Source organism: Perna viridis, chromosome 8 (genome assembly GCF_037379345.1).
Source record: "Perna viridis isolate PV_CMFRI_1.1 ecotype Kerala chromosome 8, ASM3737934v1, whole genome shotgun sequence".
Classification (NCBI taxonomy): Eukaryota; Metazoa; Mollusca; class Bivalvia; order Mytilida; family Mytilidae; genus Perna; species Perna viridis.
The window spans coordinates 15,997,437-16,022,563 of record NC_142452.1 but is presented as its reverse complement, the minus strand read 5'-3'; the positions used below and the strand labels follow the sequence as shown (position 1 = coordinate 16,022,563).

General features: G+C 34.1%; 2 protein-coding genes across 2 annotated transcripts; both read left to right on the top strand.

The window, feature by feature from the left end:
• The first annotated feature begins 963 nt into the window (after positions 1-963).
• Positions 964-17,068, top strand: LOC148609510 (uncharacterized). The gene is made up of 4 exons (XM_088596279.1): positions 964-1,051; positions 4,624-5,529; positions 9,008-9,164; positions 13,355-17,068. Exons 2-4 carry the CDS (start codon positions 4,663-4,665, stop codon positions 14,413-14,415), a joined length of 2,085 nt encoding a protein of 694 aa, XP_088452405.1. The 5' UTR covers positions 964-1,051; positions 4,624-4,662; the 3' UTR covers positions 14,416-17,068.
• A 127-nt stretch (positions 17,069-17,195) lies between these two features.
• LOC148609509 (uncharacterized) lies at positions 17,196-25,091 on the top strand. The gene is made up of 4 exons (XM_088596280.1): positions 17,196-19,825; positions 22,566-22,683; positions 23,475-23,650; positions 24,647-25,091. The coding sequence occupies exons 1-4, from the start codon at positions 19,756-19,758 to the stop codon at positions 24,832-24,834; spliced, it is 552 nt and encodes a 183-aa protein (XP_088452406.1). The 5' UTR covers positions 17,196-19,755; the 3' UTR covers positions 24,835-25,091.
• The last annotated feature ends 36 nt before the right edge of the window (positions 25,092-25,127 follow it).

Here is a 25,127-nt window from a genome sequence, read left to right as displayed (position 1 = left end):
CTACATATGATAGTTTATATATTATATGCATGATTGGACAACTAACTTTTTTTGTTTTTGTTGTTGTTTTTTTTATTTTATTTTATTTTATATTTTTTTTGTTTTGGCTTTTGTTTCGTTAATCTTATAGTACCGTTGATTAAATAACTCACCAAATTTTGAATTTCATTTCTTTCTCAAATTAACTTGCCTAAATTTTATTTACTTTATATAGTTGTTCATAACTGTGGAAAATCAAGTACATGTACATGTACGGATATAATGTTCTTAATGACGGGCATTTGTAGCAAAACGTAAGTCTTGGGATCGATTTAGAAGCTGCCATGAAACAAATGGTAGCACAAAAGTACATGTAGCTGTAGTAGAAACTTAAGCAGCAAGGAATCTCTTAGAGTTTATATATATGTTCAAAAACAGACTTAAATAATAACACGTCAAATGTTTATAGCTTGCATCTTAAAAGTTTTGTTAATTCACGAAGAAAAATAAATCCTTGTTGATTAAAACTGTAAAAGGGATTACATGTATTATTTTTTTTTAATATCAATATAGATTCAACTTCGTCCTCTTGCAGGTTACACATGCCTCCTGCAGGGCCGGATCCAGAAACTTTGAAAAGGAGGAGTGCCAGAGAGGTTTCTCGGAAAAAGGGTTGCTAGAACATCATTTGCCGTTTTTGTCAATTTTACACATGAAAATGACAAATTTTCCAATAAAAAGTGGGTGCCAACCCCCTGCACAACCCTTTCTGGATCCGCCACTGCTCATATTAATAATTATGATAAGTGTTTTGTATGATTCAACTCTACTTTTCAAAATGTACACATTATTACTTCAAAAAGCTGAATTGTGTTGTTCTTATATTTTACTAGAGGTAAGAAATTGCAAGGGGCGAAATTAATAAGATACGAAACATCTCTGATAAGATAAAATTAAATCCTGTTACACTTCCCTGTGATTTAACTCCCAGTATTTTTTTTTCGCCGGAAGTAATTATCTTTTGCTTAACATTCTTTTGAAGAATTTATCAGGTGTCTCTAAATATTTGATAGTAGGTGTATATAAGACTTGTTTTATCAGTAATTTACATTTGAAATTACATAATTGTTGATGAGTTAGGACACCCTGTTAAATTGAAAGATAAGCTTTTTTCTGTGGTTCTCAAAAACTTGCGTGAGCTTAGTCCAGATAATCACGATGTTGACGTTTACCGAGGCATTTTTTTAATGTGACTTTAAGGAGGTAGACCTAGAGTAAGGAACACAACTCTCAAAAATCGTTGGAACGTTTGTATTCAGCACTTTACATTAATCTTGCATGTATGTAAGCATCTAATTAACTTGGATTCATTTTATTAAGCTTCAAATGAAAGCTTGAGAGGCTTAGGTGAAATTGTTTATGATGCAAACATATCACTGATTTCATGAGTTAGGTCCCTTACTCTAGATCTACCTACTTAATTAGCCTTCCAAGACGGCATAATCATTTGGACTAGTATGAGCTTGAATCGTGTTGCAGTCTTGTTCTGTATTTCCCTCCAGTATTGGAACACTCAGAATGTTACAGTGATTTAGCTAGCGCTCGCCATTTTCGCCATTGACAAATGATTTACGAAAGTGGCGAATTTTTCTCGTGCACGATTCGTCACTTGATATTTTGCTCCCCCCCCCCCTACCCCAAGAAAAAATATCGGTAAAAAAGCCTCTGATGTTCCCATGACTCCATAATTGACAACTTTATTACCTTTCCCAAGCCAATTAGGGTTTTACAATAAACAATCGACCAATGTTTTGATTGCATCACCTTTGATCACACCTTGCTTGATCACCTGGTTGAGGCTAATTATCCCGACAAACAAATTTATTAACGGTAATGATTTGTTTGTTGAGCGCTGTGACACGTTCTCAAAGTGTCATCGTATGTATTTAAAATGGAAAGATGTTTGGATTTTTCAATCACAGTTCGAATCGCAACTATGTCCGCCATTACAAACTATTTTAGTTCGTCATCACATGACAACGTACCTAAAGGTCAAAAGTCTAAAAATAAGTCAACTACTACAAAGAGTCGCAGTGATCGACTATTAAAGTCAAAATTTGAACTAGAGTGGTCAAAGATATTTTGATATGGGTTCCTTTGATTTTAAGAGGGCTTTCACTTTGTGGTGCATGGCTAAGGACAGGAGGTTTATGCATTACTGATCAAGTAAACAGTGCTTTACATTCTTAGACACATGTCAACAATAGTAGCTGATGTATATAATTTTTAGATTTTTACACACATGATATGTATGACACAGTAACAAAGTATTTTTTTGCATTTTTTATTCATGAATAGTTGCTAATGTAGAAACTGTATGTTGTTATATATTTTTTATTAATATGAATTATCTGTTATTTATATACCAGTGCTGAAATAGAAATAAACATGTTATAAGTATATGTATATACATGCATGCTGATAAATTTGTGATGCGAAAAAAAAAAACAGTACTGAGATTTAGTCTTACGCAAAAGTGACTAATGGGTTGAAAATCCTGGCTAAATCCCTGTGTTACCAATTGATTGTATTGCTTTTCCTATGTCAGTTATTTAAAAGGCATTGATCCTGGTTCATGCATTCATGGACTGTGAGCCTCTTCAGGCTAATTGTCCATACATCTGGTTTGCGTCCAAAACATACGGAATAGTGATGGATTTTTTTTTATGGAAATGTTGTCAAACTTATCAGCAAATGTATGACGATTAATATCATCAAGAACTGTGTTCACATTTAAGAAACTGAATAGTTTTCTGTTTGTGTTATATACTAGTTTGACTGTATATTTGATAGTGGGAGCAAGCCTCTGTGCTTGAAAATGGACGGATTTTATGTTTGTCAGACACGGAATAAGTCACAGAAATTATGATGGCTGTTGCCAAAAATTTTAGTTTCTAAAAGGACCATTGTGAATGGATATGTTTCAAATCTGCCATCTGGAATGGCAGCATTATAATTTAAAATGTTCCGGACTGAATCATGTACCAAAACAATCTTTCTTGATGTGGAAACTTTTTTTTCAGATAGTCTTTCAAGTTTGTTAAATGTGTATTTTGTATGAATTGTGAATGCATTTTAAGTGTTATTTGTTACATCAGTTACGATTTAAATTGTATTTGTATCAAATTTGAATGTATATACATGTATATTTGTATAAAAAGAATTTCTTAAAATTTCCACATAACTAACATAAATGAACCGTTTCCGTCATGATTCTGTGTATTATTGACCCAAACTGGATGTGTGGATGATTAGCCTGTAGAGGTATCCCATCCATGAAAGTGTGGATGAGCAGCTACTGCCTTATAATTTAAAACTTGAGAGAAAACCCCCACCAATATAACACACCAGCAGCATGCAAACTTATATCTGTAATGTACAGCACTAATGGTATGTACAGGAGTTGCACAGTTCATCCTGGTTAAAAGTTATATTGATCTTAAGGAGATCCATACCCCAATATTAGATTAAGGAGGCATGTTTCAACTAAAAGGTAAATCATACATTCTGAGTTAAAACATTAAGGGATGGCAGTCACAATCAAGACTTTTAAAAAATTGTAAGGTGTTTAAAAATCCTAATATAATGTTTATAGGCTTGAGATCTAAAAAAATTTTCACAGATTATCACGGTATAACACTTAAGCGTTTTTAATCTAAAGTAACCATACCAGAATGGACCATGAAGAACGCATTCACACAAGAGTTGCCCCAAATCGTTAGTTGGCAAGAGTATATAGCCTCATTATACATGTACTTGTATTGCATACATTTGGAAGCAGTATTCCCTTTACTCACTCCAAGGATCAAATAAAGCTGCAATTACACATGTACCTCCAGTTAGAATGACAGAGTGTACTTATTCTTGAGAGTCCACCAGCAACTGACTTACAGACAATTTATTTTGGAGAGGACAATTCTAGTTGATCACTCCTATTTTGTTGATAATGAATTCTTTTATCTGAGTTAATTTCACTTTTCTCTGATCATGATAAGCATCACATGATGCTAACATACTTGTATGTACAATATCTTTGGATTCTGTGGACAAGTTGGGTCAACCTTCGTTTTGTTAAATTTTGCCTTATTGGTTTGTTTTTATTTGGAAATTCCAGTTAGCATACATGCTTTGTCACTGCCTGCTTGTCCTCTTTCACCAAGTTAAGGATTGTTTCTCAAATAATGTTGTTCCGTGTTTTGGATAGAGAGCAGGCCTATGGTCGATTTTTCCTCATAGCCTGCCCTCAGATCTGTTATAATGGCCTTAAGTGCGAGTGAAACATAAAGTCCTTATTTCCCTTTTCAAGAAGTATACTTCATGTTGTTGAACTACTTTTATCTGAGATGGCATTGTGTATTTTTCTTCTCATTTAAAATTTCATTTTAAATTTCATCTATTGGTAATGTGGAAAACTAACCAAAACTAGGAAGTAATTTTAATTCATGATCAAAATCTTACATATTTTTATTTGTCATTTGATAATTTGATTGTGGTTTTACTCAATTTTGCTCCAACATGTTTTCAGAAGAAACTCCGCTATTTATGGAGCAAAATTCAGACTAGTAATTTTTCTTTTTTTTTCAGGTTACATTTATTTTATATAGGTTTATGCGGAATTAAAAAATGGTAAATAACCCTGGTGTCATCTGTATTCCTAACCATTTGAATGACCTCTCCAAGCATTTATACCAGTTACAACAAGATGGCATGCTCTGTGATGCATGTCTTGTGTGTAAAGATGGTGTTGTATTCCTTCATAAAATCATATTGATGTCTTGTGAGAGTTTATATTTTCAGCAGCAAATTTCAACTTATAACTCAAATTTTGGAAATGGACAGTGTCAGGTTATGCTCAAAGACTTTACCATAAAGTGTGTTTCTAATTTTGTAGAGGGGCTTTACACTGGATGTGTTACAATTAGTAATAACAATAAAGAAGAACTTGCAGATCTATCTAGCTTCTTAGGTATAAGTACTTTTTTGGATGCCATTTGTGGGACTTTAGATAGAGACACAAGCAATGGTTCAGATCAGTATGGTGATCTAATGAAAGGCAACAATGTTGCCTGTGAGAATAACAATATTGCACGTGAAAAGACTTCCATATCACATAATGTAGAAAACATTTTATCGTTTAAAAAAGAACCCATCGATGACGAACATGATGAAAAAGACAGTATTTCACAAACTAAGGATCTCAATCATATTAAAATGAAACATGAAGAATCAGTTACTACAGACAGGAATAGTGGAAGACAGGACATGTACATGTATGATGTTCCAACTGTCAGCCCTTCAGATGAGTCAAGTAGAACAAAAAACCTGAATCCTGAATCTCCGAAAGAAGCAAAGGATAGGAATGCAAAATCTCAACGTATGATAACAACAGGGTGCTTAATGGATACTAAAAGACGGTTAGCTGTGGTTTTAAAAGATTGTAAGAAAAAAGTTAAGAAGAGTGAAAAAAAAGCATCTGTTAAGAAAAGGAAGGTATGTATAGTTATTGTGGTCTGTAAAATGTTTTTTTATTCACCAATTTATTTAATACTAGTTCATACATGTACATGTACATTGTCAGGAATCACTACAGCACCTCCACCCTTGAATTACTTTAAATGTACTAATTTTCACTGTTATCTAGTAGGACTGAAAATCATGAACAATAGTATCCTGCAAAATTTATTTTTAACATTATTTAATGCTAATCATATTTTTGAAACTACGAAAATAAATACCTATTAATTTGTTCACTTGACAGGATCCACAAGAAAAAGCAACTGCGAAAATTAATATGTTTACAGTAGCTAGAATGTAGCTTGACTGGACTTACTGACTTAAACCCTGTGATCCATTCCTGGAAATAGGTCATCAGTGAAGGATTTCCATTTTCTTCTGTTCTGGGCTAGCTTGTCAATTTGACCCCATGTCTTGCCCTGTTGTTTTCCCTCTTGTAAGGCTGATTGTCTCCATGAGTTTTTAGGTCGTCCTTGCTTCCTTTGGCATTGTGGATTCCACCTTAGTGCTTAGTTTACAATGGTGGTTTTTGGCTTTCTAAGAGTGTGCCCTATCCAGGTCCACTTCCTCCTTATTTGTATTTCTATAGGAAGCTGGTTCATCCTTTGCCATATTTCTTCATTTGGAATCTTATCTTGCCATTTGATCTTCAGAAAGCTTCTCAAACATGTGGTGGTAAATGTTTGAAGCCTTTGTGTTGTTGCTTTTATCATCCGCCAGGTTTCAGAAGCGTATAACAGCACAGATTTTACATTAGATTTTCAATTTGGTGTTGATGGAAATTTGTGAGGATGTCCATATTGGCCGTAAGGTCTTAAAAACAGCTGCTGCTTTTCCAATTCGGCATCTTATGTCTTTGTACCACCATCATTGCTCACAAAACTACCCAGATATGTAAATCTATCTACATCTTCAAGTTCTTCTTCACTTAGTTTGAATTTTTCTGTGTTTTTCTCATTTATCTGCATAGTCTTTGTTTTTCCCTGATTGATTTGGAGTCCAATCTTTTTACCCTGTTGTTCCAATGCTGATAATTTTTTTTCAAGGTCTTTATACATGTATCTGTGTGATAGGAGGTCTTTATCGTCTGCAAAGTCCATGTCTTCAAGATGTTTTTGAAAAGTCCACTGTATACCTCTGAGTTGTGAATCTGTAGTTGACTTCATTACCCAGTTCAAAGCCAACAAAAAGAGGAAGGGTGATAGTAGGCATCCCTGGCGCACTCCTTATAATATGTTGAAAGGTTCAGCAAGTGTGTTTTTGTGAATAACTTGGCATGTGTTGGTTCATATGCCGATCCAAAGTTTTTCTGGAATACCATGATGGTGTAGTAGTTTCCAAAGTGATGATCTATCAATGCTGTCAAAAGCCTTTTCTGAGTCTACAAAACATACATATAGTGATGAATTCCACTCTAAAGACTGTTCAATGATTATTCTTAGTATGGTTATTTGGTTTGTACAAGATCTATTTTGCCTAAAACCGGCTTGCTCATCACAGAGACATATGTCAACAGGCGACTTCATTCTTTCCAGCAGTATTCTGTTTAGGATTTTACTTGGAACAGAAAACAAGGTAATTCCTCTCCAGTTTTTGCATTCTCCTGGATCCCCATTCTTTGGTAACTTTATTATATGTCCATGTTCCCATTCAGCTGGTACATTTTCTTCATCCCAGATTTTACCAAGCAGATTATATAGCATGTCCACTGATATGTTTGTGTCTGCTTTGATGGACTGTGCAGGAATGCCATCTGGACCTGCTGATTTCCCATACTTTAATAGCTTAATGGCTCTTCTAATCTCCTGTTTAGTTGGTCTGTTATCGTTGATGTTTAGAGGAGTTTCTCTTGATGTAATGTCTGGAGGGTCTGTTGGCATTGGATGATTTATTAGTTCTTCTTAGTGTTCTTTCCACCTATCCAGTGGTGCCTTTTTATCCATCAGGCCCCTTTCTTCCTTGTTTTTAACAGGTTTTTCAGCTGTTCATTTATTCCCTGCAAGTTTTCTTGTGATGTTGTACATTTCCTTCATATTTCTTTTGCCTGCTGCTTCTTCTGCTTCCCCCGCTAAGTTTGTTTTACCTCTTTGTGTTTCTTGTTGTACTGTTGTTGAGCTGATACTTTTGCTGCCCTAGTCTTACTTGTGTTCAAATCTGCATTACAAACTTTTCTCTCCTGATCTAAGAAAGGGGGTCTAAATTAATCCATTCCTGGTGTTGCCTTGCCTTCTTCCCTATGACTTTGTCACATGTCTCCTTCCATACATTTCTGATATTTCCCATTGCTGTTCCGCTGTAGTGCTTTCATCAGGAAGATCTGAGAGTGCCTGATAGCAATTGGAAAGTTCTCGATGGTATTCCTGTTTGATGTTTCTATCTCTGAGTAGGTCGGTGTTATAATTATGGCAGGTTTTCGTATCCATGATTTGGTAGTTCTTAAACTTCAATTTAATTTTACCAATTAGTAGGTGATGATCTAATCCAATGTCAGCCCTCTGTTATTTCTAACATCTACAAGTGAATGTAGCACCACCATTGAATTTTTAGTTCCACCCTTAAATTTTGAATATTATATGTATGTTAATAAAATGAAATTTATTGGCATCTTTTACCAAGAAAGTGCAAAAATCTGATGTCACCAATCACAATCATTAGCTAAGCCCATTAAAAGGATCTGCATCATTCTAAGTTGTTTTAAAAAACTGAAGTCAGAGATCTCATGGAGTTTTTTTTAAGGAAAATCTGGTGATTATATGTACATGTAAGTCATATACATGTACATGTATTTACATTTGTACAATTATTTTTCCTGTCAAAAAATATTGATGGAATATAATATATAATATACAATGTAGATTATTGTTCTAAATAGCAGTGGAAAGCATCCCTGTATTTCAAGGTTTCAGTACTTTAACTTGTTTTAGAGAGCATCCTGTAATTTGATTAAGTCTCCATATACACATATAATGTACAGTTGTTTATACCTACATTTTACTATGAAAGACTGAATTGTATTTCATGTAAACTTCTCTTGATTTTGCAGATGTATATTGTGGAGAAAATCTACATGTACAATATCAATGTATACAGATTTCTCATGTGCATATACATGTATTGAATGTCTGTTATATTAAATAATTTTATTATAATTTTGGGGAACATGAATATGTACAATTCATGTACATGTATGCAAGGTTTCCAAATTTGCTTTTGAGGATGGAAGGTCCAGGGCCTATGTAGATTTCAAACAGAGAGTCCACTTGATGTAAACTAAAGGTCCTCATTAGAGATTCAGGGTAGTTTATTGAAGGTCCAGTCCTATTTTAATGATATATCAAAAGTCCTGGGTCAGAAACCAAGGGTCCCCAACTTCAGACCTACACTAATTTGAACCCCTGAGTATAATTGTATATTTTTCTGTTAAATTGATTCATTTATAATGTTACATTTATAGGTAAAAATGAGGCATCCGATAGTATTTGAAGACTTTTCTGATGATGACAGTGGTGATGAAGCAGATGAATTAGAGAAAAGTGTAGCAAGTGCTGTAATGGAAAGTCTGTCACAAGATTTTACAGAAGACGAATTATATGATACTAAAAGAAAGAAAAGTAAGCATTGTTTAGTGTGAAAATTGTAAGAAGTGAATCAAAGAACTTAGTTATGGTTAATGGAATTTTACAATTTTTTTTACCATTTGTCCAAATTTCAGATCCAAATTAGTTGATACTTGTAAAAATGTGGTTGATAAATTAAGCTGCTATCTTCATTTTAAAATTATGCTTTTTATAATACAAACAAATATATCTTTTCTCAAATCTATATGTTTTAATATATTTTGTTCATTGCTTTATCATGTCAAGTTTCAGATCAAGTTCAAATTTTGTTTTGGTTGTTAATATTTTGCTGAGCTTTGGCCCCTGGATTTAGAAACCAGTTTCAACGTTTTTTTTCCTCAACAAACTATGTATTCATTAAGTTTGCATTTTATTCTAATCAACAGATTTTGTTCTGCTTGTTGGGGACTATGTATTGCATTGCAGTACTCTAAGAATGCTTGTTAAGATATAGGGTCTGAAGGAATCATAGTAAACTCATTTCGTGTACTTTTCTTTTCATCTGTTTGTATGTCTCTCTGTGATTCAGTTTGTCCATGCACATTGTAAACACATCTGCATTCTGACTGTTCCTAGAAATTAGATGTACTAGCAGTAAGTCAAGAATCAAAGAAAATTACATGTAGATGTAAGTCAAGGTTGAGCATTACATGTAGATGTAAGCCAATGATGTAGATGTAAGTCAATGTTGAACATTACATGTAGATGTAAGTCAAAGTTGAGCATTACATATAGATACTGTATACATAAAGCAAGACAATTATAGACAGATGCATTAAAATGTTAATAACCCAAACAATAAATAATATGTCTGTTTCCTGCTACCCTACCTTCCTTGTTTTTTTTTCTGCCTACCCTTAATATTTTATGGCCATTTTGGCTCAAGCTCTGTTGAAGTCTAGATTGTTTCCCCATAAAAAAAATGTTTTTGAAAAATGAAATAATTTCCCTACCTACATACCCTATTTTTTTCTTGCTGATAGCAGAAAGAAAGCTATTATTTTATTTGGTCTAGTAGCCAAAGTAAGGGTTTTAAATGATGGAGACTCTGTGATATCACATACAACACTGGGCTTACTTACATAGATAATGGAAGACCTCACACAGGGACCACATGAAATTAAAATTAGACACTTCAGAAACAAGCATTTTTCAAGTAGTGTCTAGGGATGTTTGAAAATGAAATATATACATCATGTATTTCACTTAGCTTGGTATCTTTAATGATATAAAAACTGGAGGCCCTAGGGAGCCCAAATAACTCACCTGGTACTCATTTCTTAGCTTTATAATTTGTTTATATAAGTACAGTACATTTATCAAAAAGAATTATTTGAAATCTTTACCTTATCAACATGTACTATACATGGTTCTTAAAACTTATCTAATTTTTAAGTTAACATTCAAGGACAATAACTCCCAAAAAAGTCATTCCTAACAATAACTCATTTAAATCTTTTTTGTATTGCTGATCATAAGGATAATGTAATTAATGTTTTTTTTCCTTTCTGTTATGATTTTCATGATATTGACAAAAAAGCAAGCCAAATTGTTTTTGCATTTTAAGAGTCATCTTTAATACATATAATAATAACTTTACAAATAGGAAACTTTTGTAGGTTATCACAAAGATCATTTTGTCAATTACCAGTTTAAGTTTCTCATTATCTATTATTATTTTCAAGTAATTGGCAAAAAACTGCAAAACACATAATTTTGGTCATTCAAGGCTAATATCAACTCTAACAAGATGTCGTCTTACATTTTTGATCCATTGGAGACTTGTTCACGTTGGCTTTAACATGTGGATTTAAAAAAGGGACACAATAATTGTACCTGCACGTGAACAAAGTTGATCAAGTACAGTTGCTTTATCAGTACTCATCGGGTTTTGATGTGTGCTCCAGACAGTGGAGAAAATACAAAAGAAAAGAAAGAAAGGACAATGACTCTATACAAGGATTTGTCCTACCACTTTAACAATAGGACTATTTGATCAGCTGAAAGCCTCTACATATATCTATTTTTGGCTAAAACTGCAGAAAAAAGCACAATTTTCGCATTTCAAGTGCATTTATTCTAATAAGGGAACTATCTACAACGACTCCTTGGAGACTTTCGTACAGATCTTCAAGCCATAGAAAGAATGTCATCTTTACTTTCACTACTTGTATTTCATAATTTAGTAGCTGGATCTACAAAATGTACCACGACAACTCTTTCAAAACTTTTAACTTCTATACTCACAGCTATCAAAGAGGGTCTCCAGTCCTACCACAAAACTTGTTACTCCCGTAGTGGTATTAATTCAGTGTTGATCCTGCCCCGTGCGGGTCCGGGTGACAAAAGAATAGGCCCGCAGCAGCGCTAAGCTTGTCGTAGGAGGCGACTAAATAGTGCTCAGAAGCTTGGCCTGGGGCTAGGGTGATTTGCCCACAGAGCAACTGGGTTGTGTGCACCAGGTGGTGGAATGGGGTATCTCTGGTGTGCTTCATGCTGGGGTCGTCAGACCATAATACGGAAAGCCTGACCGCAAACCAAGACGCCACGTTCCTCTCACGTTAAAGAACCCTTGTATGGTATTCTCCCAGAGTAGGAACCATGGGGCTCCGCCAGAGGAGGCTAAAAAATTGCCTAACCCTACCCACCTCTCCTTATTTCCAGTGGCAATCAAAATTTTACGACCCCATTATCCTTGTCACATCCCATTTTTCATTTCATCATCATTTCATGTTCATTTTATCATCAATTTCATGTTCATCGTCTGAATATAGCTGAAATATTACTGCTCGGGCGTTAAATTCCAACAATCAATCAAACAGTCAATCAATGTGGATCATAAAAAATTCGAAAGATCTTCTGGAGACCCTCAATTCAAGATTATTATCAGAATACGATGTATAATAGCATTAAAATCTTTGATTTTTCAACTCCCCATACTTTGTTTAAATCTTGACTTAAAAACATTATACATCGTTGTTTCTCCAAAAAAAATGGTACACCTTGATACTAATATATAGTTCTTGGTAGAGATTCCCCATACTTTGTAAAAAAAAATAATTCGAATTCATCTTCCAAATATACAGAAGATGATGTTTTCAAAATGCCTGAATTTTTTATCAACAACATATCTGTCCAGTGTAGTGGACGCGTTTTTTTTTCTTAAAAAAACGATCGGCATTCCAATGGGAATAAATTGTACTCCTCTACTTGACGACCTATTCTTCACTCTTATGAGGCGGACTTTGTAGAGAACTTGAGATAAAGGATACTTCAGACACTGTGAAGTCAGCTTCATATCTTGACCTACACTTAGAGATCGATGGTCAAGGAAAACTATTGACCAAACTTTACGACAAACGACTTTCCTTTCATCTGTGGCAACATCCCTTCAGCACCTGCTTACAGACTTTTTGTTTGGCGCTAGACTTCTTACAATTAGGCTTCTGGAACAGGGTAATGTTGCTACAAGATTGAAGTCATCACTGCAGAAGTTTTATGATCGTCATCATGAACTCGTGGATAGTCACATAGTAACTAGTATCCATCTGTACCAGGAAAACTGATTTGTTCATCTTGTCATAGTTTTCCTTTCCTCTACCCCGGACTTAACTTTTTATGAGCAACTCAGTGGAAGTTTCTAGATAGCAGAGAATGCTTACCCTACCTGTGTACCTGGTCCATGCTCCCAGTTTTTAGTGGAATCGGAGTTGCTTATTTACTTTTTTGCATTATATATATTATTTTAGTTAATTTATGTTCTTTGTTGTTTTTGTCTGTTTTCCATGTCTGGTTTTTGTCCCAGGATTACATTCTTTTGATTTCCGTTGGAATCATGGTTCCCTTGATTACGCTTTAAAATTCTTAATTGAAATGAATGGCTTTACTCATAGACCTGTATTAAAAGTTATTTACAGATATAGACTCTATAAATAGACAGGACCACAATATTTTTTTTAAATATTAAAGATAAATGCACTCCTTTTGTGTATAATACCCTAAGAAACAATCATATCAACTTCCTTCAAAAGCTGCAAAGTAGTTTCAGAGGTCAGGAGTAGATTATATGAAAAATGTCAACAAACGACAACGTCCAGGGATACCAGATGAGCTAATGAATAATTGATTAAGGTCACATATCATTAAATGGACTGTGTTTTATAGTATGTCTATCTTTTTTTCAGGGAAATCCAAACTATTAAAGACAAGAAAAGTACTAAAGGAAAAGGCACCCAAGGGAGTCACAATTCCCACAAAGATAGGTGAAGGTCGTTTTTTATGCGACGTCTGTGGTAAGCGTTATAGTTGCACTAAAAACCTACGCCGACACAAATTAGTGCACAACGGAAGTAGGCCATACATGTGCGGTGTCTGTTGCAAAACATTCAAAACTGAAGAAAAATACAAAAGTCACACGTCAAAACACTCTGGCGAAAAACTTTTTGATTGCCCACATTGTGATAAAAAATTTGATAGACGAACAGCAGTTGACCGCCATGTTAGAACACACACCGGTGAGAAACCTTACATGTGCGAAGAATGTGGGTCACAGTTTAGTCAAACTTCAAACTTAAAATTGCACATGAAAACAGTGCATACAGAATTTAGACCGCGGAATCATCACTGTGAGATCTGTGGGATGAGTTTCTATAGCTCTCAAAATCTTAATCTTCATAAACGAAGCCATAGCGATGAAAGACCATATAAATGCAAGGTTTGTGGTTTGACATTTAAATACAGCAACCCCCTTCGCCGTCATATGATGAAACATACAGGTGAACGCCCCCATAAGTGCAAGTTTTGTGGACGTGGGTTTATAGCTAGTGATCACCTTGCCAAGCATGTGTTGATTCACACAGACGAGAAACCTTATGAGTGTGAATATTGCGGAAGGTGTTTCCGTTGTAAAGCAAATCTGACAAGGCATACTATCATGCACACGGGAAACTATCCTTTTAGGTGTGATGTGTGTGGCAAGGGTTTTGCGAGGAAAAACTATATTCAGAAACATTTGCTTGAGCATTCATCGTCTCAACGTCCACAAAAAATTGAAAGACGACACTTCGGGCATACTCCCACGAAACGTCCCCAAAATTTTGAAAGGCATTCCCTTGATCAGACAAACCGGACTGAATTTGCTGAGAAACAATCTGTAGTACATCCTCCCTTGTTAGAAACAGAAATACAGTCGGCACTTAATATTTTGGAGCCCACTGAGGCATGTGCCGTGGAATTTTTATACTAGTACGCTTGTTCCTTTTTGGAAATAATTTTGTTCTTAAAATACTTTTTCTTCATGTGATATCAATTTAAGTGATTTTTAACGGTTAAAAGAAATAATTGTACCAAAGTTAACATTTTTTTCAACAATAATTATATTGTTCGATAAATCTTAGATACTTCGAACGAATTATTCCAAAATACGATCTTGAGATAACTGATTCCAATTTATAGTATTAAAACACTGGAATGCCATACATGCGCATACAATGTACACAAGACAGCTAAAAAGGTTAGTGCGAACAATACCTGGTTGTGTACACATTTATTTCGTGTATTTTTGTGAAACAATTTGGGTATTTGTTTTTCAAGTTCATTCAAAAATTTTTTCATTATACCCCACAAACGATCGAAGTTTGGGGTATATAGATTTAGTTTAAGCATACTTTATTCTTCAATTGTAATGAATAGGATTGGATGACAGGCTAGGCCTATATACATCCTCTCCATTGGTATATAGGTTTCACCCTGCCTGTCTGTCCGAACTATTTTCTGACCAGCTTGTAGCATTGTTATGAAACTTTGTTGGATATAATATAACCAGATGGATATGTGCATACTGTCGGGAATTTATGTTGGGCAAAAATTGTAGAAATGACAATTGTTGGACTTGAGCGTTTTTCAGCAAAAACTTGATCTCATGCGTTGTCCGAATCCCATTCCCAAAGACTTGCAAGATTGCTATGAAACTTAATAGGGTGTTAGATTATCATATCGAGATGTGCATATTGTCAGGATTTATGTCTGGACAAAAATTGCAGAAATAATGACGGGTGGAAATTGGGCAAAAAATGATCACAACTCCTCCTTAACGACTTGCAAGATTCAGATGAAACTCAATGGAGTGTTACATGTAGATTACCATATTGAGATGTGCATAATTGTTATTATCAGGAATTTGTGTTTGGACAAAAATGTAGAAATGATGGTTGTAAGGCTTAAACAATTTTAGCAAAACTTGGTCTCATGAGTTGTACTAGTCATTGACGACTTGCAGTATTGTTATGAAACTTTATGGGGTTTTAAATAACCATATTGGGGTGTGCATATTATCTGGAATTTATGTTTCGTAGAAATGTCGTCCGTTGGACCTTAGGCTTTTTTTCAGCATTTCTTGGTATGATGCGTTGTCCGCAACTCCTCCTTAACGACTTGTAGGATTAATTGTAATGAATCTTGATGTAGTATTAAGATTACCATACCGGGATGTGCATATTGTCTGGAATTAGTCATATTCAGTTGTAAATATATCAACAAAAATAGTACTGACTGCTGTTTGGAGTTGAATGTTTTAGATTAAGATTGTGTGTCAAAAGTGCTTAGTCTAAAGTATTCACCATAAAAATTGTATACAGTATGAAATGTATATCTACATTGGTTCCCAAATGTACATGTTTCAAAAGGCTGTGAGGGAATTAGTCCCAATAGGGGCAATGTCTAGTTTTGTATAATTTTGTTAAATCCTTCATTTTAGTTATATCAAGTACAAACGTATGTTTAATTGCAGTGAGTTGTATTATCTTCAGACATTCCGTCAATCAAAGCTTATACACGGCTATAATTAGGCTGTATATGTATTCAGCATTCACTAGATCCCATCATGCTTATACGTTGGTTATTAGTTTTGACTGTAGTTGTACGATGTATCATATTATTAGTCTTAACTTCGACTCTATAGTGTTTATAAATATTTGCATTAATAGTATACTATAGAGAGAATCTTATGTAAAACTGTATATATGAGAATGATTCTCATCTTGACAGCTACATATACATACATATGTTCAATATAGCCCCACTCATTGAATGGGTGGTATATTGGAATCACTTTGTACGTCTGTTCGAATTTCGTTGCAATTATTTCGGCTCCCAATGAATGGATTTATCTCGTAATTTGGTCTGTGGCTTCACGTAAGTGGGGCATACGTTGCAACGATTTTTATTGTGCGGTATCAACTTCCTGTTTCGTGAGACTTCGCCATGTTTTACTGTCTGTGGAATGATTAGAGACAATTTTCGTCACAAAAATCTCTGCTCCTAATGGATGGATTTAATTTCAAAATGTGTGTGAAATTATATAAATTAGACATACGTTGTAAGCGATTTGATCAACTTCCTGTACGAGTAGGGTATCCCTAACACGCCGACGCAAGCACTTTCATGTTTGTATGAAAACTACATATTTATTTAAGATAGTGTCACATAGTTGTTGGCTTATTACTGCTTACTTGGGATCGGGAATCTACTTTTGTTTTTGTTGTTTTTTTAGGGGAGGGGCGAGGGGCATAGTTAAATTATTTTTGATACTCGTAGATAAGATCGTTACCATTAATGTTGTTCCTTTAATTGCGAAGTGTAGACTTTTAATAACCAATTGAATAAACAAATGGAAAGATCTCAGGTTTCCTGAAAGCCAAATGGTCGCCTAATACCTTCTTGACTTTTTATTACTTCATAGCATTACATGTACAAGTACGGCGTTGATTTCATTGAGTTGCTAGCAAATTGTTGATAGCTGTTTTGGTAAGATAGTTACTTGTTATTTATGTTTTCAGAATATTTTTTATCGTTTTATTAGTTTTAGTTACACGTTCTGAATTAAAGGCATTTAATGTTAATATCTATAATTATTATTAACATACTTACTTCGCTGTCACTCACGATACTAAGATTATTGGGAATTAATCAGTCAGCAATACACAGGCACATATTTTTCACGTGAAATTCATATTAATCGAGCTTCACATGAAACTCATGTGAAATTCACATGAAATTAACATGATTTTTATGTGCAAATTCACTAAACACGAATTTCATGTGAACATTTCGTGTGAATTTCACGTGAAGGCTCCATTCACCAGAATTTCACGTGAACTCTGTCGCTTTATTTACTAATTTCAGATGAAAATCATGTGAAATTCGTGTGAAAATCATGTGAAATAATTTTGCCAGTGTAACAGACTAACGATGATAAAAAGAAAGTAAATAAAAAGTCATAACAAAATTTTTACGTTACATATTTCATCTAGCTCTCATTTTTGTGTACCCTGATGTATGTAACTTTCACTCACAATTAGCTCTATAAAACTATCCATCTCTTTATTTATGTTACAAGTATTCTATTGTTATTTGTCTTCATCCCCATCACCAGCTTACAAACTAGAGGTAAAGTGATCTTGCTAACTGTCCGTCCCCAGTTCTTATGCAAAACTACTCTGAAACTGATGAATGAAATTTTATGAACATTTCACAAATTCTTTATCACATGATACATTTTCTACGTCGTATTTTGTTGTTCCGTCTGAATGATATTAAGAGATTCCCTGATACAGAATTTGTCATTCGTCGACCAAAGGCATTGTGCATCTTTGGTTTGTTTTTTTCATCAGAATGACTTTTGGAGTTTACTGTATGTTTTTATGGAGGGTAGCAGGAGTTTCACCAAGTGCGCTTTAATCAGTTTTTTTCAGTTTGTTTACAGATGTGCTCAATGTTTTAATTAACACCAAACGACATTCATGAGCTACTTCCACAATTCATACGCATTTACATGGCAAATTTGTAGAACTAAACAAAACAGATTAGGACTTGTATATTTATTGTTCAGTTTAGTGTAGTAGGTCGTGACAGTCACCGATCACATTATGTGTGGCAGTTCGTGACTTCGATCACTGATCAGATGACGTGTTGTAGGTCATGACTTCAGTCACCGAACAAATTAGATGTAGCAGGACATAACTGCTGTCACAGATCTCATTAAATGTGGTAGGTCTTGACTTCAGTTACCGATTGTTTAAGTGTGGTAGGTCATAAATGTAGTTTCAGTTATCGATCACATTAAATGTGGTAGGCCATGACTTAAATCACCGATTGTTAAAGTGTGACAAGTTATGACTTAAGACACCGATAGCATTAAGTGTAGCAGGTCATACATGTGTAACTTCAGTCACCGATCACATTAAATTTGGTAGGTCATAGTACCAGGTACCGATCACATCAGATGTGGTAGGTCATGACTTAAGTCACGATCGCATTGAGCGTTGGAGGTCGTTATTTCAGTCACCGATCGTATTGAGTGCGTGAAGTGTCTTTTTGTGCAAATTGCATATTTTTGAAGGTATCATTTGCGTCAAAAATCTTTTTTTCTAATTATTTGACTTGCGCCAGAATAAAGAGCTCAACAGGTATTGTGCATAATATATACCACGATATGGTAAGCAGATTTATGAAATACAGCGTTTCGGACATAACTGCGGGAAAGAGAACTTGTGTAAAGTGAAATTTAACATGTATAATATGTATGCGAGCGATTAAATAAGTCGCCGAGAAAACATGCTTGTAATTTAATGTTCCGTCCCTTAATTTGAACAGTTCGTGTGTTTGACTATTTCATCGGTTTCTTAGGGTATAGGGTTTTTTGTATGCATTTACTTTAAGGTAAGATTTAAAAGTGATTTGAATATTTACCCGTAGCTGTTTTTGAAGATAAAATTAAAAAAATATAAATTAAAATGACTCACTCCTTTAGTTTATATACTGCTTGTATTAAGCTTGGTTAAAGGAGCAGGACAATCATACAAATTATTCTTCAAAATGTTCGAAAATTTACCATACTTCATTGTGCTAGTGGTGCAATCGAATGCAATGGTAGGTCGTTATTTCAGTCACAGATTGCTTTGACTTCACGTTATTTCCCGAACCTGGTAGGTCGTGATCATAGTAAAGTCATCGATCACATTAAGTGCGGTACGTTTTGATTTCAGTAACTGATTGGATTGAATGGGGTATAAAGGTCCTGATTTCAGTTCAGTCACCCATCTCATTGACTATATTATATGTAGGTACATTGTAAGTCGTGAAGTATGTGTACAGTAGAACTGACTATGAATTTGAATTCAGTAGCTGATTTCGATCCTGTCAAGCTCGTTTTAAATGCGCAGAAGGTAAAGTAACTAGTGCTTGTAGAATAATTGTCTAGCTAAGGCTACAATTGATAATTTTTACATGAAAGAGATTGTATACCCCAGTACAGAAAAACAATTACGCAATACCTTCCCACTCAGAAAAAGTTGGAATTCTGCTACCATAACGTACGTCCTTTATATAGAACTCCAACAAGAGCCCTTCATTCTTTAATTCCCTTTATAGAATATTCGATTATGCCATTTGACTTTATATTCTGTATAATTAGCACAAATTACCATTAATAATGAATACAAATAGAATATATCTTACCAATAATTGCACATTGGATTTTTCCTCACCTGAGTTTTTTACCTTTCCTACCTGATGGTATACCTGATAAATGTTAATTCAGTCATCGATTGGATTAGAGATGGTAGGACAGGACGTTTTACTGCTCTTGTTTTTATTTGGTAAGACTAGGATTGCTTATTCTGTCTGTGTGTTTTTATGTTTTAAATGTTTCTATCACATGCAAAATAAAACTTGAAAAGGTTAGGGGAAATTCATACACGAAAACAGTAAAATCTAACCCTGATTAATTATTAATATGGTCAGATTTATATACAGAAGTACATTGTATTTGTTGCTTTCATTATAACCATTGACCCACTTTTCTATCAAGAGGTTAAATTCTGAAAACATTTCAATATTAGAATACTACAATATAACCTACTCCTACAATTTAAGAATTCCGTTCCTTCATACCTCAACCTATTCTGAGGATCGTATTGCAAACCGCTAGTTCCGACGTTCTTTGAAATCGGTAGAATTATAGTAAAATGTTTACCAATTAGAACATTTTGTACAGTGTCTTTACAATTAGCCCTCTGGGTAGGGTTATGTTGCTACAAGATTGAAGTCATCAGTATAAATGTTTTATGGTCGTCATCATGAACTCGTGGATCGTTACGGTGCATCCATCTGCACCATGAAAACTTATTTGTTCAATGTGTCATAGTTTTCCTTTCATCTCTCGTCTGCTATGGACTTTACTTTTTATGAGCAACTCGGCGGGTGTTTCTAGAAAAGCTAAGGACGCTTACCCTATCGGTGCACCTGGTCCTTGCTCCCAATTTTTAGTTGAGTCTGATTTGCTTATTTACTTTTGTTACTTTTAATTTTATGTATTACTTTAGTAACTTTATGTTCTTCATTGTGTTTTTCCATGTCTGGTCTCTGCCCCTGGATTACATTCTTTTGATTTCCGCTAGAATCTTGATTCCCTTGATTACTCTTCTGCCATAACAGAGGAGAAGGTGAAAAAAGGAAAAACAATTGACCTACCTGATGAGAAAATCCAGAAATTCTGGACATCCTTTGCAAAAGCAGTTTTAAAAAAACTTCACATTTGGTTTTTCAGCATTTTAAATAGGTACATCCGATTAATGAGATTACAGATTTGAATTTGCGAAACAAAAATATTAAATTGACCAACGATTTGCCATTACCAACTGTAAGTTTGTTTTGTCTAAAATATGTAATACTACCTAAATTTTTTGACCAATTCAAAATGGCTGGTCACTTTGATAGCTGTCTTAAAAAAAGGATTTTTATGGAGTATTGCACCAAGTCAGAATATAGCTTGCCAGGCAACCTCTAGCATTCCTGGAGTACAATATTATAACCAAATCTCGATGGCAACTAGAAATATAGAAATAAAATACAGCACTCTCTTTAGGTTTTCTGAATGGTCGACTTTTGTGTATCTTTAGATTGTTGTAAATGTATATGAAATGTATCGTAAACCCAGTTCGCAAGCTACAATACCGGTAATAACACCGAAAAAGTCGACGGCATTTATTAAGAAATATTTTTTTCCAGAGTTTCAGGCTTTGTTGCCTGTTATTATTATGAATTTAAATGGTCGTCCCGTGTAGTTATTTCGATATGTTTGTTAGTTTGTATGCTACTTCATATTACGACTGTTCATTTCGCCTACATTTTTAATCTATTTGTCGAATTTCCGTCCTGGCAGAAAACTCTTAAAGCAGTGCTGTAGATAACCTTTGGCTGAGTCTATCAAATCAAAACTGTCAAATACTCTATGATTGCTATACAAACACAATGACTTATATTTCTTTTTATTTATTTATTTGTAGTTTTTTTCCTTTTCCATTTTTAACTCCAAGCTTAACAGGAGTTAATATCAATGGATATTTCCAGTCCATGCTTTAAATGTCATGATATATACATTAGTCTTATTTGTATTATGTTTTCTTTTGATAATTGCTTGACCAAATTTCTAAAGACTCAACAATGTATCAAATGTTTACATTTTTGTCAAGGTCTCTATGACTGTTTTCTAGACTTTGGCTATGACTCTGCCCTTATTATAATTTTTTTTTGAAAGTTGTATACTTTGTTGATTGATATTATGCTTTAATTTATTTTTCTTTTATAGATTTTACCCACGATTGTTTTCCCTTTCTGAATTGGTATTTTTACTTTGTAAAAAGTGATATTATCACTTTGTAATCGTAATTTTACTTTTTTGATGAATATTTCCACTTTTGTGATTGTATTTTTCATTATGGTGATTTATTTTCAGTTTATTGATTGTAATTTTCATTGTGGTGATTTATTTTCAGTTTGTTGATTATAATTTACATTGTGATTTATTTTCAGTTTGTTGATTGTAATTTTCATTATGGTGATTAACTTCCAGTTTGTTGATTATAATTTACATTGTGGTGATTTATTTTCAGTTTGTTGATTGTAATTTACATTATGAGGATTTATTTCCACTTTATTGATTCTAATTTACATTGTATCGATATATATTTCAATTTTGCACGGTGTTGATCAGCATTTTCGCTTTGTTAATGATTATTGACACTTTGTTTAATGTTTTTCTCTTTTTCTGAGCGAAATTTTTCTTTTATTTATAGGTATTTTCAGTTTTGTTTCACTTTGATGATCGGTAGTCTTGACCCTGTTGACAAATAGTTTACCTTTTTGATTGGTATTTCCGAGATGTTGATTGGTATATTATTTTCTGTGTTGATTTTCACTTTGTTGGTGTTTTTTATACCATCCACGACAGGAATTTATGTTTGTTCTCATTTAAAAAAAAACGATGAATTGAATTACATGCAACTCAAGCAGTTAGAATCCTTACACTAACACGAATAATCATACATGCATTTCCAGGAGAAGCAATCAGTGACCAGTGTTACCATTATACTTATGGGTTAAAATACTGCAGCGGTTACTGCTCAGGATTTTATGGTTCACAACACTGTATATATTATACTGGATACTACGTCTTGTAAGTTGTTTACAGTTTTGGACGGAAAAGCAAAATTTTCAACATGTAAATATACCAAACATTTAACTGGTATTGCATTTTTTAGTTTGTTTTTCCTGTTACTTCTCTGTAAGAGAAGGGCAAATGCCAATGCGACTTTTTTATTTATTTGATAACATACTCTTAAAAACAAAACAACGGACCTCAATACTAAAGTTAGATGGAATCGTTTTAGTTGATACATTCAAAAACATATAAAAAAGAATTTGTTGCTTTTTGGAAACTTATGATACGTTTTATACATGTGACTTTACCATAGACAACGAGGCACGAGCATCCCCCAGCCCAATCTCTTGCACACACACGTAAACACCTTTTGATTTACTTCACATTAGTCCGCTAGATTAAAGATTCTTAGACTTAACGAAATAGCCGGGAGAAATAGATTAATTATCTGTCTGACAAAAATGTCCCACTCTGGTCATTTTTAATCAAAAAATGGGATTCGTTTGTGCAATTAACGACATGTAGACGCGTATAAACTATTAACGATTATATGCACGATGCACAATTCATTTTTTATGCTGACATCATGAGAATTACGACATTTCGTGCCAAGACACATCTGTATGTGATATTGGATAATTTCATTGATATAAGAGAAACCTTTTTTCATCTGCTTATAATTACGTATTCATATACTGAAACATCATTTTGTCAGTCGACCTTTCATTATCATTTTTGTTTGTTTTGTTTTATAGAGTTGGCGTCTCTCAGCGGACTTCAACTTACGCAAAGTGTTCTCTTTTCAGGTCTGGAGGTGCAATAGCTGGGTTAGTGATCGGGTTACTGGCAGCTTCAGCATTCTTCGTTGTAATAGTATTGGTCTGTATAAAGCAGCATAACCGGAAAGCCGTTGGAGGAGTTATTGCCCCTCTAAGAACAACAACCGTTGCTATCACGAATGCAAATCATCCTGCACCATCCGGTACGTGCATTTAGGTCCACATTTTCTACTTGTTTAATACATTTAATTTTTATTCTAACCTTGTTTTCAGCATGTGTCTATACACATGTAATACTGCGTGCATTAAGTTTTCCGTGTAGTTAATTGGGTATTTGTAGTATCATGGAAGAGTAATCAAGGGAACCAAGGTTATAGTGGTAATCAAACGAATGTATTCCAGGGACAAAGACCAGACATGGAAAACAGACATACACAACAAAGAACATAAAGTAACTAAAATCATACATACAAAGTAACAAAAGTAAATGAGCAACTCGGACTCCACTAAAAACTAGGAGCATGGACCAGGTGCACCGGTGGGGTAAGCGTCCTCTGCTATCATTTGATTTTAAGCATTATGGTCGGTAATGAAATTAGGATCTACAAATTGAAATAAAGTCATTGTTTGATATATGTTGCTAATTATTTTTGGTTCAGCTATAAATCACAAATTGTTACAGAATTTTTTCAAAACAAAGTTACCGACTTTTGGAAACTGTTTACACATTTGAGAATTTAGAAGTACAACAACATTCCTCACTTATTAATCCACGGTGGCTCTACCTCCTCGGTGAGGTATTATGGTTCTTTGGTTTCTATAGAATATACAGTTTGGTATTTATCTTGTACCACCTATTCACATCTTAGTATTCGTTTTCAGTATTATGTATTTATACGGAAGTTAAAATTAAAATATGCAGCAATAGCTCATATTGAATTAAATCTGATTAAGGGAAATATAAGTCTATAGAACATTTCTAAAGGTTGTATATTCATATAAGTTTCATTACACAATGGGTCAAATCGATTCGATGCGACTAACTTGAATCATATATCTTGCAATTTCGTTTTTTTTTCATTGAATTTAATCTTATAAAAACATTTTAAAGTAAACATGCATTAATATATAAATTTCTATATTAGACATCAAGTGTTCTCTGTGTTGTCTTGATAACATAGATTCCTTTTGTACTTAAGGTTATATGCAACCGATGACGACTTATCCAACGACATATACAGGACCTCCAGCTGCACCACCGCAATATTCTGCTTATCCACCACCTCCTCCTGCTTATCCGGGACCGGCAATGACAGGATACAGTGCACCTACACAACCACAATACAGCTCTGTTTTCAACCAACCACCAATGCAGACAACTATGTGATGTTATATATACTCCATAGTATATAGAACGCAACTGAAATGTTTTTTTTTATTTGTTTGTAAAATTCTTAACTCAATTGGAGATCTGATCGTGATAGTTATGACTCGGATGACTAAATATGCTTTTCATATATGCTATTATCTCATTTTGTTAAAAATTGTGTCGTATTTTGATGCTGACAATCTTAATTCTGTGATATTTGTATATAAGCGTTGGCATGGATACCAACTCTTACAATAAATGAACTTCTACGTCCACTGATGTCTTTTGAATTCTGACAAGGTACCGTGTTC

Excerpts from the sequence above, each read along its gene's own strand:
- LOC148609509 (XM_088596280.1), top strand. The coding sequence starts at position 19,756 with ATGTTAATTCAGTCATCGATTGGATTAGAGATGGTAGGACAGGACGTT. Across the intron at positions 19,826-22,565 it reads ACTGCTCTTGTTTTTATTTG|GAGAAGCAATCAGTGACCAG; the intron begins GTAAGACTAGGA and ends ATGCATTTCCAG. Across the intron at positions 22,684-23,474 it reads TATACTGGATACTACGTCTT|GTCTGGAGGTGCAATAGCTG; the intron begins GTAAGTTGTTTA and ends TTCTCTTTTCAG.
- LOC148609510 (XM_088596279.1), top strand. The coding sequence starts at position 4,663 with ATGGTAAATAACCCTGGTGTCATCTGTATTCCTAACCATTTGAATGAC. Across the intron at positions 5,530-9,007 it reads CATCTGTTAAGAAAAGGAAG|GTAAAAATGAGGCATCCGAT; the intron begins GTATGTATAGTT and ends TTACATTTATAG. Across the intron at positions 9,165-13,354 it reads TGATACTAAAAGAAAGAAAA|GGAAATCCAAACTATTAAAG; the intron begins GTAAGCATTGTT and ends TCTTTTTTTCAG.